At 37.4% G+C, this 18,952-nt stretch overlaps 1 protein-coding gene across 2 annotated transcripts; it reads left to right on the forward strand.

Annotated features, from left to right (window-relative positions):
• Positions 1–7,055: 7,055 nt before the first annotated feature.
• Positions 7,056–17,512, forward strand: LOC137985466 (retinoic acid receptor RXR-alpha-B-like). Of its 2 annotated transcripts, XM_068833095.1 has the most exons (5): positions 7,056–7,958; positions 8,969–9,046; positions 12,805–13,563; positions 15,040–15,654; positions 16,516–17,512. In XM_068833095.1, exons 3-5 carry the CDS (start codon positions 12,825–12,827, stop codon positions 16,761–16,763), a joined length of 1,602 nt encoding a protein of 533 aa, XP_068689196.1. In that variant the 5' UTR covers positions 7,056–7,958; positions 8,969–9,046; positions 12,805–12,824; the 3' UTR covers positions 16,764–17,512. The 2 variants fall into 2 exon arrangements, with proteins under 2 accessions (XP_068689196.1, XP_068689191.1); XM_068833090.1 differs by lacking the exon at positions 8,969–9,046 and having other exon boundaries at positions 7,063–7,958.
• Positions 17,513–18,952: the final 1,440 nt, after the last annotated feature.

Raw genomic sequence — 18,952 nt, forward strand, 5'->3', positions numbered from 1 at the left:
TGATGAAGTGTCAAGTTTTCTAACGCTGGAGAACTGATTGACGACACTGCACGTAGAACTGAATCAAATCCACACACTCGTCGCAGAGTTGGGCACGTAGTTCCCGCTGTTGTGGTCTCCCGTCTATCTGTGGTGGATCATGGTTGGGGGGAAGTGGGAGGGGGGGGGGGGTGGGAGATACTAGCTACATCAAGCTACTCTAAAATCCGAGGGTAAACAAAGATATGAACTATGAATTCAAACATTGGTTTTCGAGGAGAAAGGAGAACCAGAGTACCCGGAGAAAAACTTGTCGGAGCAGAGTAGAGAACCAAAAAACTCAACCCCACATATGACGCCGAGTGTTGGAATCGAACCCCAGCCACGACGGGTTGGTGGGAGGCAACTGAGCTCACCACGTCGCAAGCTTTACTCCCCCCCGTGACCTATGATTATGACGGTTGTCTGGGGGTCGTTTCTCAAAGATCCCGAAATTTCTCGGGCACATTTCGGGTGATACAAAATGTTTTGTCTCTTCAAGAGGAAACGTTCAAAGTCATGCAACTTTGCAATTGTTTTGTTCTTCTCTGGTGTTGAAGATATGTTAAAAAATCAATTCTTCAAAATGAACAGATCTTAGTTCACGATGTACTTTCCGGGCCCGAAAAGCTTCCGGGACTTTTGAGAAAAAGGCCTCTGAGGTTGGGTTTTCGCTTGGCAGTGGATTCAGAAGTTGACAAAACCGGCAGCTTAACATTAGACGACATTCACGGCACCTGGCTTGTTTTACCAGACTGACGTAACCAATTACATCATGTGTTCACGAAATACGGTATGCCGCCATTTTGCGAATTCTGGTGACGTTAAACTAAGGTTGAGTAATTTGATGCGACCGCACTCTTTCACCAAGCCATGGGAACAAAGACGTCGTCAAAAGACCGATTTTTCAAGGAAAGTAGAATAAGTAAAAGAAAAACTGAATGGAGAAGAACTGATGGTTTAATTTAAGACAGGAAATAAACGACAAAGAATAGGAAACTAACTGCGAACACAGGCTCTATCACCGGAAAGACAGTTGTGATTTTGTTTAAAAGCAGTTTTCGATATGAAGAAAAATAAAAGTTTTGATTAAGAAAGCAAAAGCCGCAGGATAACTAGACTGCAAATACAATCACTTTTCATCGCTCACCTCTTGCAGTCGGAATGGCGCTGAGAGATGAAGGGCGGCTGTATATACACCCAGCTTTATCCTTTCACTGGTTGCCTTGCGGCCTGGCTCTAGCTGTTCGAAGGGGAAGCGCAATCCACTGGATAAATCACTATCCACTGGATAACTCAGTAGACCAGTTTCGATATATTAAAATTCAGTTCTAAACAAAAAGCATCAATCATCTCGAGGCTCTGGGGAATAAACTCCATCAAATCCTTGTATTTTTTCCCCAGAGCCTCGAGATGATGCGCTAAGTGGGCTAGTGGTTTTGCAAATGCTGAATAGTGATTTATCCAGTGAATAGCGCTATCCACTTTTTGAAAAACCGGGGCCTGGTGGTCTATTGGCAACAGCAAATAGTTTGCTCAATTTACATTATGAAGGATTCAGATTCCGGTTCGGACAAACAATAAATGTCCGGTAAGTAAATTCAGAGCTTTGTTTTGTGTGGGAGGGGAAAAACTTTCTTATTTAACCTCCCACCGTGAAATTTCCTCCTCAGATGACCAAAAACAAAAGTTTTAATTTTGTTTTTGCAGGGCTGAATTCATTTTCGTCTGGACAAAACGCAAGAGAAACGGTCTAAATAATGAGGATTAATTAAGGTGTCTTTTTGTCATTTAAAGCTTCTTTTGCTCCACTCTTGAATATATATTCTGTGTTTCAAGATCGGAATGTCAATGAACAATTATCGGGCGTCTTTTTTTCTTTTTTAAATTCCGTGTTCAAGCTTTTGTAAAACCTTTTCATTGATCAAAGAGAGAGGAAACCGACAACAAAATCCCATTGTTGGCAAAGTATCTGTTTGACAGAAACCTTAGAATAGCTGAAGTTCTTCACTTTCTTGTTATCATGAGAAGTTCACAGATACATTGGTTTTCGGAACGATCCAGCATAAGGCATTGGCATTTTTGGAGATTATTGTGGAACTTAAGTTCCAGTCGGAAAAATCTTCTGTTATTAGCATTTTCACCACAAAACCTAGTAGATACTCTTTTCCGGTAGCTTTTCAAAATACGTTTAAATATTGTATGTAAATGCAATATGAATGCAATCGCCAACAAACTGTGTAAAAGAAGACATTTAACTGAAAACGTCCAGTTATGGTTGATTTGGAAGACTTTGTATTCAGGAAAACCCGGTTGAGAGTAGTTGAGGCTAAGTTACCATAAAGGTGATGCCTCGTTTTGTTAAATGGCCCCTAGCTTTCAAATACAAATTTATTTTGGAGTATTGAGTGTATAATGTACTCTCGCATATCACTGCACTTTCAATTATACGTTAAGCGATATTGCGCGAAATATGAAAAACGAACACTGAGTCGTCAAGCCTCGGAGGCTCTTATTTTGGTTGCTGTATTCTTTGTTGTCCGCATAAGGTTAAAAAAAACCCTCCTTATTTCTGGTATCGAATCATTGTCTGACAAGTGACAAGAATAAATGAATGGGATTTAGGCCATCCCCTTTTTTTTTTTTCGTTTACCGTCGAATGCGTTTCCTGATATCGGGTCGGTCGGTCGGATTAAAAAAAAAAAGCCTAAAAAAAAATCATAAGCATTCTCAGAATCGGAGCTCTGGTATCCCAGCATAATAGCTGTGGAGCCAGGAAAACAACAAGACATGAACCCAAAATCAATATGGCGGAAAAGTTGGTGAAGGTTGTTGCAAAATTAAGACAGCGTGGGGAAAAGGATCAACCACCGAAACTACTATGCTACATAAAATGGCTTAAAAACGTCGTTAGCTTTTTTTTTTTCTTTTTTTGAAAATGCCAAAAATTTGGGTCGGTCGGACGAAGCGAAACGGAGAAAAAAAAGGGGATGGCTTTATCTGCAGAAAAAGCTTAAATCGCATCTCAATCTGATTCCTCGGTATATTTCGCAAGAACAAGATATTTTGTTTGGCAAAAAAATATATGCTTTATCTCATATAGTCTGTCAGGTCTATCGCCGACAGGTAATAGTAAAAACGCACTGCCAGTGAAGCCATATCATTTCGACTTTTAATTTTAATACAAATACGACCAAATACCCATGAGTTGTAAAAGTTAAAGAGAAAAGCAAGCAATACTCGAGTCGACAACTGGCTTCTTGTATTTACACTAAATGGATTTTTCTTCTTTAACAAAGGCCAGGAAATCACCTGTCAACCCATGACAAACTCAGAGAGTTTCACGGGGCAGAAATAAAATATGATTCCTAACTTTACTGCATGATAATGAGAAGTTTTAGACAGTTTTTAGCAGAATCATGAATGTTCAACTAAGCTGTATGATTTCGCTGTTAACACGGCTGTTATCCAATCATTCCTTTCTGCTTCACTCTTGCAACTTACAATCAGCGATTCTTTGTTGTTCGCCCGAAGACGCAAACCAAACGTCTTCCTCCGGAAGCCAAAATCTTCTGCCATAAGTGACACAATGTCCAAGATGCGAATGATTTTTACCGAGACAGACTTCTCGCTTTTTTCTTTCAAGAAATATAATTTGTCCCCCGACAAAATGAAATACCTCTTCTTCCAGCGCCTTTTTAATGGTGTGTACTTGCTTTGCTTCCAAATGTACCCTTCCTTGATTGCAGTATCTTGGTCGCTGATAAAATTTTCGCAGCATCGTGGTCGACGAAAGCGCCGCCAATTTGCCGTGAAAGGTGCGATACGCAAGCGAAGCTTGCCGAACCAGTTTGATTGCCCCATGGGCACGAGAAATATGTCATCCGACCGTAGGAGAAAATCTATTTGTGGGTTTCTTCTACCGCATTTTTAGCGTCGGACGTAGCCAAGCTGAACATAAAATTGCGTCAGTAAATAAGGCATTGAAGATTTTCGAGGAATTTTAACACGTTGATGGAAATTAGACCATTGTATCATAGACGAAAATGCATATGTTTCTCGACACACTTGCATGGCCTTAATTTTTCATATTTTCCTCCCACGCTCCAAATATCACTTAATTTTTCCCAACAAAGCTTGCTCGCAACGCTCTCTGGGATATCAATACAATATCCCAATGACTAACTTCAAGGAAAAGGATTAATAAAAATATGGAGAATCTATGGCCTCAAATATCAAGCTTGTTCGTTTGCTCTACTCAGTTAAAAAGCTCTTATCTCAAATGATTACATTGATATAAATTTGTTAGACTGAATGACGTCAGTGACAGCTCGACAAACTCAAACCATTGACCATTTCGCAATACGCAGGAAAAGTATCACGGTTTGCGACATCCAACCAGGTCTAAAAAATCACCTCTTATCCTTGCCTTTTAGAACCACGATAAACAAAAAACAAGTGCAGAAAGGGATGCACAGAAAAACCATTTTTGTATAAAAGTCGATTTGAACATCAGAGAAAACTTAATGAATGGTGAACTTTGTACATGGTGGTCCTTTCGATGTCTAAAGGTCCGGGAAAATGACTTGAACATTTGTTTCAACAACCGTTTGATTTTGTTGAACTCTATTGAACGATGTTGACCACGGGGAGGGGCAACTTGAAAATGTTTCAGCTTCGATTCAACGTGTTTCAACACTGTTGAAAGGAGGTTGGAAAACGCTTTCACCATCGCTGTTCAACAAAATCGAAAGGATGTTGAAGCAAATAAAGTGAAGCTGTTTGTTCGGGTCTCACACACTTCTCAGTTTAGAAGCAGGCCTCTGTAACGAAATACGAAATTCGTCAGTGACCGCGTTTTGCCCTTGTAAATGCCCCTTGAACAAAAAGACGTATTTTGTTGCTGTAATTAGATGATAACGTACACTCAAATCTTGCTACTCCAAAACTATTTCAAAAGCGAAAAAAATGGTACTAACCGGGGGTACAAAGTTCTTTGTTGAGTCATTGGAGAGATAAAGCATCGTCTTTTCGTGAAAAAGAGGCTCCTTCTTGTCAAAGGCATTAGAATTCTCTCGTCATAATAACTTAGTTGCTCTCTGCTCGATTTCTGTTGCTAACTAGCAAGAAGTAAGCTAAAATCAAGTTAGTTTCTATATATTTTGGCAAAACTCACATTTTAACATGATGTTTGCAGTTTGCCATAAAAGCGATGATAAACCTCACTTTATTCTATGAGTGTGCTTTGGATATGAGATGGTAAATAGCCAACTCGGCCGGCGCTTCGGTAAAAAATCGCATATTCAACAAGCGCGAATGGAATAATTGTTTTATTGAATTTCATTATTAAAACGTGACTCTGAACGGTTTTAATCAGTTTACCGAAAATGAGCGGAGGTTGTTTGAGATTTTAAAAAACTGGCGCTGATATGAACTGATAACCGCGATCGAGTGAGCCAGAATGCGAGAAATGCAATATCCGAGACTGAAAATTTATTTGCTAACAAAAATATTCCGAACCAATCATTTTAGTTTGAACGTGGAGATCCTCCGGTAATCTATTGTCTTAAAATCACGAGTGAAAAGACTGTAGTGTCATCGCCCCATTTATGGGTATACCCCGCTCGGCAAGACTGGCTTGCAACTTTAACTGCGATGCCGGGCTTTCTCACTTTCATTTCATTTCTATTCCATCGTTCAAACATATTATATTTCATATATTCTAAAATTAGCTCATTCTCCTTTATATTCGACACCTCGCCTGGGTTCGCGAACGATGGACTTTCAACTGTTTAACCTGCGTCGTTGCCTATTTACTTCTTCATAATGCAACAACAACGTGGACAAGAAGCAGAACATCAGAAAACAAAAGGCCGTTTCATCAGCAAAAGCAATGGCCTTACATGCCCTGCCACATTGGATTCCCAGTTCTTAGTGAACTTCAGCAAGAACGATGATGACGAATGCCACGAGAACGTCATCTCAGGAAAAATATAACTCCATGTTATTACAATCAGTTCGCGACAATTCCAAATTATTCGGCGACCCGTTCCGTCTAAGCTTCAACTTTGTATTGATAGCTATAGAGTTAGGATTTGCATCCGTATTCATTTTGATGGCTTTTAGGACGAGCGAAAGTTGACTGAAGAAGACGATAATTAGTGACGTACAAAATCGGTGTGGATCTCTGACACGGATTTCCGATCATTCTGATTTCCGATTTTGACATTTTTTCTCTTCCTCCCTATACCCACTAAATTGAAGATTTCCTTGCAATACTATGGGATTTGTTGGACCAGCCATCAATGGTTTGCTTCTTATTTAGATAATGATCAGACACAGATTTGTCATCTAAATTCTTGTAAGTCAATTCCGAAATGTCTAAGATGTGGTGTTCCCCAGGGAACAATTTTGGGACCTCTTCTGTTTTTGATATATATTAATGATTTCAGTACCACATTGTCTGACATACGCAGATGATACCAGCCTGACGCTTGCCGGTACTGACATTAAGCATATAAATTATTGACTAAATCACGATCTGAGTAATGTGTACGAATGGCTCTATGCTAACAAGCCTACCCTAAATATGACAAAAACTGAGTTTATGCTTATTGCATTAAGCAGAATTCTAATGTATAAAACATTACATGGTATGACACCTGATTATCTGAGATCAAGATTTGTATATCGTGACAATGTAAGTGCTTATCGTTTAAGGAATACCGATTAAGGAAAACAAATTAGTTCTTCCACAACCTCGAACTGATTATCTCAAGAGATGTTTTATGTACAGTGGAGCTCAGTTGTGGAACAACTTACCTGTAGACCTAAGACAAGCGTCTTCACTGACCGATTTCAAATCTAAATTAAGTCGCCACAGTTAAAAGTAATATCTTAATTTTAAGTAAATTTTAGACACGGCCTCTAAAATCGAAAGTCTTTCCTGTTTCCCCCACGGAAACGCTTCTTACGCAGGTATTTCACAATATATTCATTATGGAGGAATCATTAAAATATAAAATAACACTGACGAAATATGGCCATAGGAATCAAAATGTGCAACAAAGCTCTTTTTGCGCGAAGGCATTTTGGTGCTTGCTGGATTCAGGATGCAAACTGGAGACAGTTAGCCCCGGAAAGATTACACTGACTGGCATATGTGAGAAAAGGAATACACTGCTGTCCTAAAAGTTGCCTTTGATCCAACCTAGAGGGGATGAATGAAGGACAGACCGGTGTGCAAAGCTGTGGAAATGTCCGCGCTGACTGCTTTTAAAAGCAGGTTTATACTAACTCTCACTTTTTCTTGCTTAATCTTGAACAAAACGTTTTGTTCGCGGTTTCCCGTAAAATCTGCATTGATGAAGTCTGAGTTGTGACCTGCTGTGTGGACCGGTGAGTGAATGGCAAGTTTTAGCGAGTTAACATGGCAAAAACATGGCGGGAAGTAAATGCTCGGGTGTCCTGTGCTAATGCTTTTTCACCATATGTTATTGTGACAGCACACATCAGCACGCTGTTTTGGCCTTCAATTTGGATGATGCACCAAGACACGGACCGGACGAAACTATAACCTGATGCAAATTTCCCCCTTCTCACCATCAAATCAAGCTAATCTGTAATGCAGAGACGATATCGCCAAATATAGCATGCGCGATCGCCTATCCCGGATGTTCTCGTGATGTTTCTCAATGGTGATGGTCGCGGTTACTTCTCTGGTCCCGAGTTAGCTATAGAACGACATCTGCGGCAATTTTGCCGCTGTCTTGTGATTTTTCAACTCTTTCTTTCTATATGATGCAGTGGGCGAAAAAGACTGAAGCAAAGTAGCAAAGCTATAAAGCGTGAAGTGTCAACGGGTCTGAATACCTTTTCCAAAACACTGTGAACAATGTCCATCGACGAAGGAAGGAATCTTGGTACTCGCGAAAGAATAGGTAATTGAAAGGTGTTACATTATAATTACCACCACTTTTAGGATAATGTAGAATAAGTTTAAAACACGCGTTGTATCATGTTATTTTCGCTGGATCACGTCTGCAACACGCATCTTCGAAGATACATGACGATAGATCTGTTTTGATTTTCGGTTCTCGATTTCAAACGGATCGAAGTGGAATTGTGTATTGTTATTATTATTTTGGAGGATTGTTCACGTAAAGTGATATTCGGTTTGTGGCTGTGCCGAGACAAGTAGAAATGGAAGGTTTGGAATTTAATGTTTTACGTGATGAAATTTCTCTGCAGACTTCCGTCTATGCAATCAGTATATTTTCATGAATAATATGAGCTTAGTTCTTACAAATCCGACTAGGAATACTATAGCGGTATGAAGAAAGCTGTCACGTTTATACATAAACAGAAGAATTGCGGCCTTACCTTTTTAGTATGTAATTGTTTGGAGAGTTTTAGCGTTGATGTTTAAATCGAAATACAGGTTGCTTCTTGCGACAGAAACACGAAATAAACGAATTGGAATTCGAGGCTGATCAGTTTAATTTAACTCGATTTGCCTTTATTCCCCATAATACATACTTTGCTTATGAAGTAATCTATCTCCAATCAGCCGTTAAGTTGTTCGTAAATTAAATGGCATAGTACGCTTTAGTTCAGAGGAAACTTCGTTCTTAGAAGGTTTGATATTGTTAAAATGTCAATAACATAATGCTTTCCGTCTTTAATACCAGCTTAGTTGCTTGTGGAATTTAGAATGTTATTCATCAGCTTTCTATTATTCGTACAATTTCAAAGTACTCCTGATATCAAAACATGTGTATAAAGTTCTTGTCTAATGATAGCTTGCTTTGTGAATTTCACTGTTCGATCAGACTTGTTATTTTACCAATAATGATAAAAGAATAATAATATATTTATAATCTGCATGCCAATTGGTAGTGGTAGGTTATGTTGACTATTTTGCATATATTATTTTTTTTTCATTTTACAGTGTTTCAATTTATTTATGGTCAGCAAGCTTCAGCCAACACTAAACTCTGACTCTGTTGCTAAAAAAGCCATGTTCAAGGCAAGAATGTGACAAAATGATATGAGAATTATGTCCCTGCGGACAGTGTCGTCAAGACAAATGTTGAAAAAGTTTAGTTTCAAATTATGTTGATCTAAGGGTCATTTAAAGTTTTACCTTTTAAATAACAATGAATGTTGGAATTTATTTGATGTAAGTAGTTTGCTTATTACATGTTTCAAAGTTAATTGTCTTTGCTGATTTGATAATTTTAGGGTAAGAAAAGTTCAGACCATGTATAAGGTTCTCTATTTGTACAAGTACAAGTTTACAATGTACACACCTGTAGGTATCTTAGACGTTCATTGAAATAGTTGTTTTTGAACGCTCTAGATACAAATGGACACCTCAGAAGAGTTACAAGAGCGAATTTCCTACACCTGACAATAAAATTCAAGGTTGCAAATAATTTTACATTTAATGTGAATTTAATGTTCAATTTTTGCAAAAAAATTAATTGTTTTTCTCAATTTTATTATGCTTCAGCAAGGTTATTCAATCTTGTATGAAACATTATGTCTACTATTTTTCCTTTTTAACGAAAGTTGTCTGAAGTTTTTGAAGTACTTTTCTGTGATGCTTGGAGTTTAATAGCTGGAAAAACAATCTGATATTATTAACTAGGTTATTGTGGACAATATTTTGGAAATAGTGGGAAAATTGGTCAGACACCTTTGGCAATGTTCATAAGTCACATTTAGTAATTTGAAAGAGGGATTGTCATTCAAATGACAAAAGAACATTTTGCAAGTTTAAGATACACCAATAATAATAATAATAATAATAATAATAATAATAATAATATTATTATTATTATTATTATTATTATTATGTGCTTTAATCAAGAACATAATATTATGCATGTTGCAAATGTGGGGTTGTTAGCTTTCTTTAAACTATGTTGTGGCAGATGTTTCAAAGTTCAAATGGTGTGACTTAAGTCCAAACAAAACGCATTGTAAATTTTGAATATTTTCACTTCAGATGAATGAACAACGGTTATTTTAGTCAAGAAACATAGAAAGAACCCTTAAAATGGTATTGAAACGATGCCTTTGAAAATGCTGTGACAAGGATTGTTGACATTGTTTGCTAAGTTGCTTAGTTATACAATGTACTTATTGCATTTTAAAGCATAAGGGCTAATCTAGATGTCCTGGCTTGATTGCATGACATTAGCCCAGTTTTAATGTGTCGTACAATGATGCATTTCTGACAAGATATTAGGTAACCCCTGCAGTGCTACACGAGGGAAACTGAATAGCATGATCTTGTTGTGCACTCAGGGATTTCTTTTTTAAAATATATGATTACATTATGATTCAATGTCCTGAATGGTTGCTACATGTAGCCTTTATGTAAAGCTGTATGTTGTGGCGTAAATGTTTTTCTGGTCTAAAATATTTCCAACCGCTTGAAAGGAATTTTGTCTCTATGCAATATTAACTGCCAAAATGCAGAATGGCAAAAGAAGTGAAAGTGGTTTTTAAAAAATTAATGTTCAATTAACCTGAAGATTTACACTCTTTGTTTTTGATAATCATACACCTGTTCCATATTCTTTGTAACAATTTTGTTGTTTGGTCAACAATAAAATTATTATTATGATTATTGTGAGGAGAGTATTGTAATTGATGTCACCTTAGTTGATTGCATCTCTCAGACAATAGCTTTCTCTCCTGTATAGCTGGATTAATCGTGTATATTTAGACAACACTTGCAGTTTCTTTCCTTTCAAACCTTGTGAGACCAAACATGCAAAGTTGCAAGTAGTATAATTGCTTTATTAGAAATTTTATTCCTTACAGTCTATAATAGATGGTGCAGTTAATTTTTCATTTCACTTAATTTTTTTTTTAACTAGGTAATTTTTTTTAACTAGGTCTTTTTTTTAATTAGCCTTTTTAAAAGAGGGATTTTCCGTTTTTTGGAGTCTTATTAAAAAAACAGGGGCTTGGTTTTTTAGGGGATATAAAGAAGAGGAAGACATTGTACTTCTCCTACCCCTCCCCCATTGCTCCTATCCTACCCCACCCTTCCTAATCACTAAAATGTGTTTGCCTTTGATAGCATCAGAGAGAAAAATTTTACCCAGTTTTTGAAAAATATTATCTGGTTAAAAATAAAAGCACCTAGTCAGAAAAAAACTATCCTAGTTGAAAATAAAAATTAGCTGAAAGCAAAAATTAATTGCAACACAGACATAATGCTTAGTACGTAGCTTTTGTTAGTTTGAATTGACATATTTGGATGCGTTGCGGTTATGCCAAACCATAGCTTATTTCTTAAAGCTTTTAGAGATGAGCGAATACTGTTAAAGTTGGTAGCCGATGTTTCATCGTGACACCATTCTCAAGGCAAAATGAATAAATTAATGCAAAGATTAATTTTGGTTTCACTTTGTCTTGAGAACGGTGTCACGATAACTCCGAAACTTTGGCTACTAACTTTAACAATTTTTGTCTGTTTAATTGGCTTAAAAAATCGCTAAGAAGAAGATCAACAGCTTTAGAGATGAGAGAATAAAATAAAAATAAATTAAATTAAATTTGGTTGAGTGTAAGCTATTGGTGAGAACTTTATGTTTTGCGCTGTCTAACAAGCATGAAGTGGGGCTACAACAGTTATCATATTCCTTGTTGGATTTTGGTAATATAAAATGATTTGTTTAGTTTTGTTTCCAGTGGAAAGGGTTGGGTCAACATTTGAGGTTGGGTTATTCTTAAGAAATATCATTTGTCAAGAAACATAAACCAAGGATTACGAAAGTTGATGAAATTTGTAGACAAGCAAAACCAAGGCTGAAGTGATGAATAAACCCTTTTTAGAGTAGGACAGGTAGCACTTACCAATGAGCTGGATTGTGGCAGAGAGCAAAGTTGTCATTTGAAATGAAAAAAAGGTTCAATTGAATGCAGTTAAATGCAATTTAACGGAGTTAACAACTAGGAGCACAAGTTTTACCTTTGCGGTCAGCAGTTTGTTATATTTGTAGATATGCGCATGTGCTAGTCTTCTTCCTGTTCTTGGTCCATAGGGTGTTGTAGCAGTTTTGTTGGGGTTTTAGTCAGGGTTTACTGAGCGTTAGCGTTTTCCTGAGCGTGGGGACTCCTTGGAGGCTGTCTCCCCTTCCCTGTCCCTCCCTTTCTTTCCACTGTTTTATCAGTGTGACGGGTGCCTGCTTTCTCCTTCCGCGTGAGGGCTCATGGCTGGGTTGCCTGGATTTGCCAGCCATGGGAGTGGTCTCCATCTGGGAGCTGGCTGCCAATAGTGCAAGCTCCTGGATGTCTCAGGCACCCAACCTCCACTTTGCAAGGCAGATGTTAATACAAGATTTGACAGGACAGATTTACAATCAATGAGTAATTTTGTTGGCATGGAGTTTGCACATTGAACATGAGGCTAACATGTAAGAAGTAAAGAAAATAAGTGATTAAAACTAGGCATTGATTTTTTTTCTCACATATAACTTCTGCCAGAAGCACATGACTTTGAAGCGTGTAACTTGCAACTCTTTTCCTTGGAACAAAGCTGAGGATTTTAGGACACCAATTTTATTCTCGAATATGGACAAAAATAAGATTGAAGCTGCACGCGCGGGAAAATGAATGAGCTACGTTACATCCAAATAAGGAAAATTTTAAACTAAAAAAACCCCAGCTCTGAATCAGAGTTAAACGCTTCTTCTTCTGCCTGCAGCCCTGTAGCTTCTTCATTATGAATTTTGTTAATTTTTATGGCTACCAATTCTCACATAGGTGCAGCAACAGATCCAAAGATGTTTTCTCCAGGTGCTATGCTTGTGACTTCTAGTGGACACCCTCTCCTTGTACCGCAGTCCTTGGTCCGAAGTGACAGAGGCATCATCACGTCACCATATTTGACTCAAGCAAGTGTTTTTTACACACCACATTTCATTTCTGCTCAACACATGGTTGCAACGCAACAACCTAGTTTGCATCAGTATGCTCCAGGTCCTTCATTGTTACAGTTGCGCGCAAACTCTTCTTTGGGAATTGAAAACCACAGTGCAAACAATTTGCAGAATGGATTTACAGAGACTCAAAGCATGTCCCCTAAAGTCACTGAAAAGGAGGAAGGACGTATCAACCATTGTCCAGTGCAGGAGTCTGTCATTGTGAGTAATCCATCGGCAAAAATGCGGGAACGAAGTTACTCAGAACCTGATCCTGCAAACGCCCCAGCTCCTTTAGTGATACCAGCACTTTCTCCGTTAACACCAAGAACTCCATCAACTCCGGGCACACCTCAACAAGCTGTTCCCTCACCTGGTGAAGATGACATTTGTGTCATTTGTTCTGATAAGGCTACTGGTCATCATTACGGAGTTACGAGCTGTGAGGGGTGCAAAGGATTCTTCAAAAGAAGTGTTCAAAATAAGAAAGTCTATTCTTGTCGGAACTTGACCCAAGACTGCCCTGTTGATAAGCGTCATAGAAACCGATGCCAGTTCTGCAGGTTACAAAAGTGCCTGAAAGCAGGAATGTTGAAAGAAGGTTTGTGGATTTTGATATTAAATGTTAAAATCAATTTTGGTTCAGTGTTGTCTCTGTTCTCTCCACGTTATGTTTTATTATTTTTCTTTTCATTCCAAGGGTCACCAAGAAATTATAACTTGTGAATGTAATAAATGTACAAGTGTGGGTTGTACATGAAATGGAGAAGTGATGGATCCTTTCACTTACAATGTACATGTAGTTGGACAATTGAAGCATTTGTCTCTTATGAATGAGTTACCTGAAAAATTCAGGCAGCTTCGTTGGGGTTCAAACCCATGGCATGTGCGATGACGGTGCAATTCAGCTACCAACTGAGCTCTGAGCTACACTGTACAGTATAAATCCGCTCAGTTGGGAGCAGGTCAATTTGTAGGGCTCATATGTAAACTCCCGTTAGAGGGCGTGATGAGTGAAATATGTGATTAGTGTATTATAAATGTATAATCATTATGTGAAGTGATCAGGCAGCTTTAACAGGATTTGAACCAATGATGTCTGCGATGCTATACATACCAAGTTTGAAGTTTCAAGTTAACAGCTAGTTAGAGCTATAGTTAATACTATTAAATAAATACAATTACAGTCGGTTATAATAATAAAACTCTCACACTGCAAGTAGAGGCTAATTGAGGAGGTAGAGAGTAAAATAAATACATCATGTAGTTATTAATAAATAAAATAATAATAAATAAAGTCTGAATAAAATACACACAAATAAATACAGGGAGAGAATCAAGAACAATTAACCATAGATCTATAACAATTATCAATAATTAAGATAATTTGGAAACAAAATTATTAGTCAATTGAGAGACTTGAACTCAGTAGTCATCTTCAAGTTCTAGAGTATTGAGAAGGTTTTTTCTTGATAACTCTATGAAATTTAGATTTGCAAAGTACCGGTACTGTAATCTAACATTTATTTCAGTCATCAGCCTTTGACGGGAACACACAAGCCCAACAAATTGTTTAGCTACCAACTTGGTGGCTTCTGTTTTATAGCTCAGTTGTATTCTGCTCAAGCCCTCAATTCATCCTCTGCCCTGTGAATTCCCAATGATCCTGCACTGTGATGAAACAGTATCAGGGCATGCGACAAGTAAATTGTGATAGTGATAAACTTTCTTTTTTCTAACTGAGAGGGTGGCACTTAATAGTTTGATAATGATAAACTTTGAACCCTCCAAACAATTGCAGCAAAATGGAGCTGTCTTTTTATGATTGAGCCAACAAACTCAATGCACTTGTCATGCCAAGATCAAGAATCAAACTGAGGATGCAGTGGGTAAAGCTGAGTGGTAGATCGCACCTGCACAAAACCCTGCTGAGGTGGTAAGTGTATTCGGGTGGTGGGGTGGTGCCCAAAACTACATATAAACATTCCATCAGAGGGTAACTAGAAATTTTGAAACAGCATTTCAATTTTTCATTTGACCAAATGGTTACAGTATTATTATGTTCGGTATTTTGCAGCTGTCCGGGAAGATCGAACTCCAGGTGGCAAACACAAGAACACATCTTTCCCTCTTAGTGCACGGATCAAATCTGAACCAGCAGCCAAACAAGCTCGGAAAAGTTCAACAAGTAGCTCAAGTTCGGACCACATAGATGCGTCTCCATCTGTGAAAACACCAACAAAATCTTGTCCTCCTTTTATAAAAGAACTTTTAAGACATGAGCCTCAAATTGAAAAATATAATTTAAGTCAGTGTATGGGTTGTCAGTTGGAAGACACTGGACAGAGGACATTAGCGCATGTGACACAAAATGCAGAAGCGCAAATTAAGAGAAATTTAGAGTGGTTCAAATATTTGCCATTGCTTCATGAAATCAAAGAAAGTGACAGAAACGTTTTATCAAAAAGTGCATGGATTGAACTGATGCTTGTCAACTTAACTAAACAATCTCTGCAATCACATGACAAGGTACGGCTTTGTGATGGACAGGATTTAGATTTTTCGACTGCACAAGCAACAGGGATTGGTGACATTATGCATCGTCTTATGCAGCTCACAGCAAAATTCAAGGAACTAAATTTAGATCATGCTGAATTTGTGTGCATTAAAGTCATTGTTCTTTTAAATCCAGGTGAGTACATGTAATTTATAAAATGGATATCTTGCACAATTGTTTGTAATCTGGCAATCTGATTGGTTAATTTGCCATTGTCAATAAGAGTCTACTGTAGGCAATGCTGCTTGTGTCAAAATATCACCCAATGGTAATAACCAATGAATGAATCAGAAATGCTCATTTTGGGAAATAAACCAATCAGACTTTGAGAAAGTTTTAGACAACACTTGCTCTTTGTTTGTGTCATGCTCTGAAATAAACATTTTCTTTGTCGTTGAATATAGTGGGAAAAAACAAATTGAATGTGGTTCTGCGTTGTCTTTACTCTTATTGACAATGATATTCATCATCACAGTGTTTAAGATTTGCTGTGAACTGTGATGACGAATATCGTTGTTGATAAGAGTACAGACAAAACTGAACCACATTCAGTTTGTCAAACAGTCTACATTGTATGAGCAGGCTCACTTGTTTAGGGGTATTGAGCAAGTATTGTCACAGTGGTGGCCGGGCTTCTAGTGCTGCGCGAGATGTTTTTCAACATGCTTTTAACTTTGTAAGTCTGTCAAAGTCTAGTGTTAGAAATCCAACCAGTGTTCCCAATCTTGCTGCCATGTATATCATTTTACGGACCACTATAAAGAATACACCTGTACATGTAGAACTCTACAAGATGGATGCACCTATTTACCATTCCAAACATGTTGTACAGTAAGACCGTTTTCTGTGGACGTGATAAATGGTAAAGCCACAATTAAAAGAAAGTGCCTCAATTTTCACTGTAGAGTTTTAAGCCATCATTATTCCATTTGTTAAAAATAACGTTTCAAGGATACCTATCCCTGCCTACATGTATCACCTTTTCCTTTTTTCTAGATGTCAAAGGACTCAGTGACCAACAACTAATCGAAGAACTTCAGGATAAAGTCCATGCATCGCTACTTGAGTACAACAACAACTTTCATCCTAGTGAACCCAATCGCTTTGGAAACATTTTACTGCGGTTACCAGAATTGAGATCAATTGGAACAAAGAGTTTGGAGCGTCTTTTTATGTTGAGTCTCACAGGACAGATTCATGCTAGTGATTCCCTGTCAGAACTTCTCCACTCTTCCAAAAGGTGATTTGAATATGCTGATTGAAGGGTCTATTGCAACTGTAGTGATTTTGAAGGATTAGTGGTCTTTTCTTCCCTTTAGCTATAATATATTCTTTGCAAAGTATACTCTTGATGGCCGAGAGTCGGTAACATGCAACTTCTTATTGCTCAGACTCGTATCCAAGAGCATAAAATAACATCAATTATGCCAAGAAACTATCTTTTTCAACCACATTCTCCTTACCAGCTGATAAGAAACTTGTGTATGACAGGCTTTAATACAAGTATGTATTACTAGTTGACGGGTTTTTAATCACAGGATTGCAAAATCTAGTGTTCCATCCAAAGAAATCATACATTTCTTTCTGGGAGGAAAAGGAATTTTTAGCATCAAGTCTTTTTTTATTGTTTTAATTTTAAATATCAAGACTAACAGTTTCAATACTGGCATAACTTGTAACTACAGACTAGAGTGTAATTTTACTTTAAAAAATTTACAGATTGTTTACAACACTAACATAACTTACAGTACCAGCTACAAGCGATAAATTTCTTATGCCAGGCGTAAAGGAACAATTGACCTTTTCTTGTGTAAGTTGTTGTTCATTTGGGGTCAATTACCAAAGCATTCAAAGTCTACCTCATCAATTTTTCTCTTAACTTCATACTTTGAAGCAATTTTGTGTTTAAGAGTCTGTATTTTTGGAATCACTTGTACTCTTCTGCAGTCCCACAAGAGTATTTTTGCAATTAAATTATATAGAATAATTTGAACAGCAAGTTTGTCAAAGGGTACATGTGTTATTATTGCAATATACACTAGGTTGAATAGAGAGGACAACTTTGTTATTTGACAATAGATACCAGTACTCTACAAATCCTTTCCAAAAGAGCTTGGAATAATAACAGTTATAAAAAAGATTTGCTAAAGTTTTGGTTTCTTCATAACAAAAGGTGCATAAGTCATTTGATAGATATATGACCAATCCTCAATAATTTAGAGTTTTTGGAAAAGAAAGAATTTATAACTTTGAGCTGGAAAGCTTAACACATACAGTGGAACCTCCGTTAAGCAGCCACGTTTTATGCGGCCACCGTCCAAGTGACCAGTAATCAAAGTCCCAAAATAATGGTAGAATAATATCTGTTAAGTGGCCACCAAGAGTTTAATACGCTTAGTTCAAGGCTTTGTTTTGAAAATGTGTTGAAGTAATGCAGCATTTCAGTTACAGACATTGCCGCCTTTTCTGGTTATAAAATCAACTCACTGTACACAATAGTTTAGATTGTTCATCAGTGTTAAGTTTGGAGAACCTCACCTCAACATTTTGAGGAGAATTTTTTTTTTTCTAACAGTACTGTACATATTTTTGTGTGGTATTAGAGCTGTCTCTTGTGTGAAAGTTGTCACAAACCTCTAAAAGTGTTTGTTTTAGAATAAAGTGACTTTTCCACTAAAGATTACGCTAATTAATTAATTTAAGCGGCCACCAGCCATTAGCCGCTTAATAGAGGTTTCACTGTACTTGTCTGTAGTGCCAGCAAGTGCAGTAAGATGAAAATCCAAGATCTCAAAGACTGTCATAATATTGTTCTCGCATAATATCAAAATTTCCCAGCATTTCTTGAAGTAATATTGAGAAGTGTTGCTATTTCCAAAACATGCAGAGAATAATAGTCTTTTGATCTCTTTTCCTGAACAACAAGTGTTTTATTGTTAATTGAAGAAGAAGGAGAAATCTGACTGCTCCGATGAAAGAGATGTGACGGAACTAACACCTTTTCCATTCTCCAAGCACCATATGGCAAAGGATTGCCCATTGTTGAAAGTCGATTTTGTCCTTTAAGATAAATAAAGATCATTAGTTTTGTGGATACCACTCCCACCTTATAATTTGGTAAAAATGGATTGGATCATGGGTGGTGTGAGCCGTCAACAATAGATTTTGTGTAAATTCTCTGTTGTACAAGTACCAGTAATCATCAACTTTTTTAAAACTGTAACACTATTTTGGGAGATAAGGTAATAAATAGTACACAAAACTATTTCAATTATGAGAAGTACATTTTTCCCACTGGCAGGCAATAAGCTATTGCAGGTATATATTACAATAAAATCCATCTTCTACTTGGGTAGGTGTCGCAGGATCCTGAATTTTATCATAATCATTCTCCAAAGATTGGCATTTAATTTTGTAAAGGTTTAGGTCATTA

This window comes from Montipora foliosa, chromosome 2 (genome assembly GCF_036669935.1).
Source record: "Montipora foliosa isolate CH-2021 chromosome 2, ASM3666993v2, whole genome shotgun sequence".
Taxonomy (NCBI): domain Eukaryota; kingdom Metazoa; phylum Cnidaria; class Anthozoa; order Scleractinia; family Acroporidae; genus Montipora; species Montipora foliosa.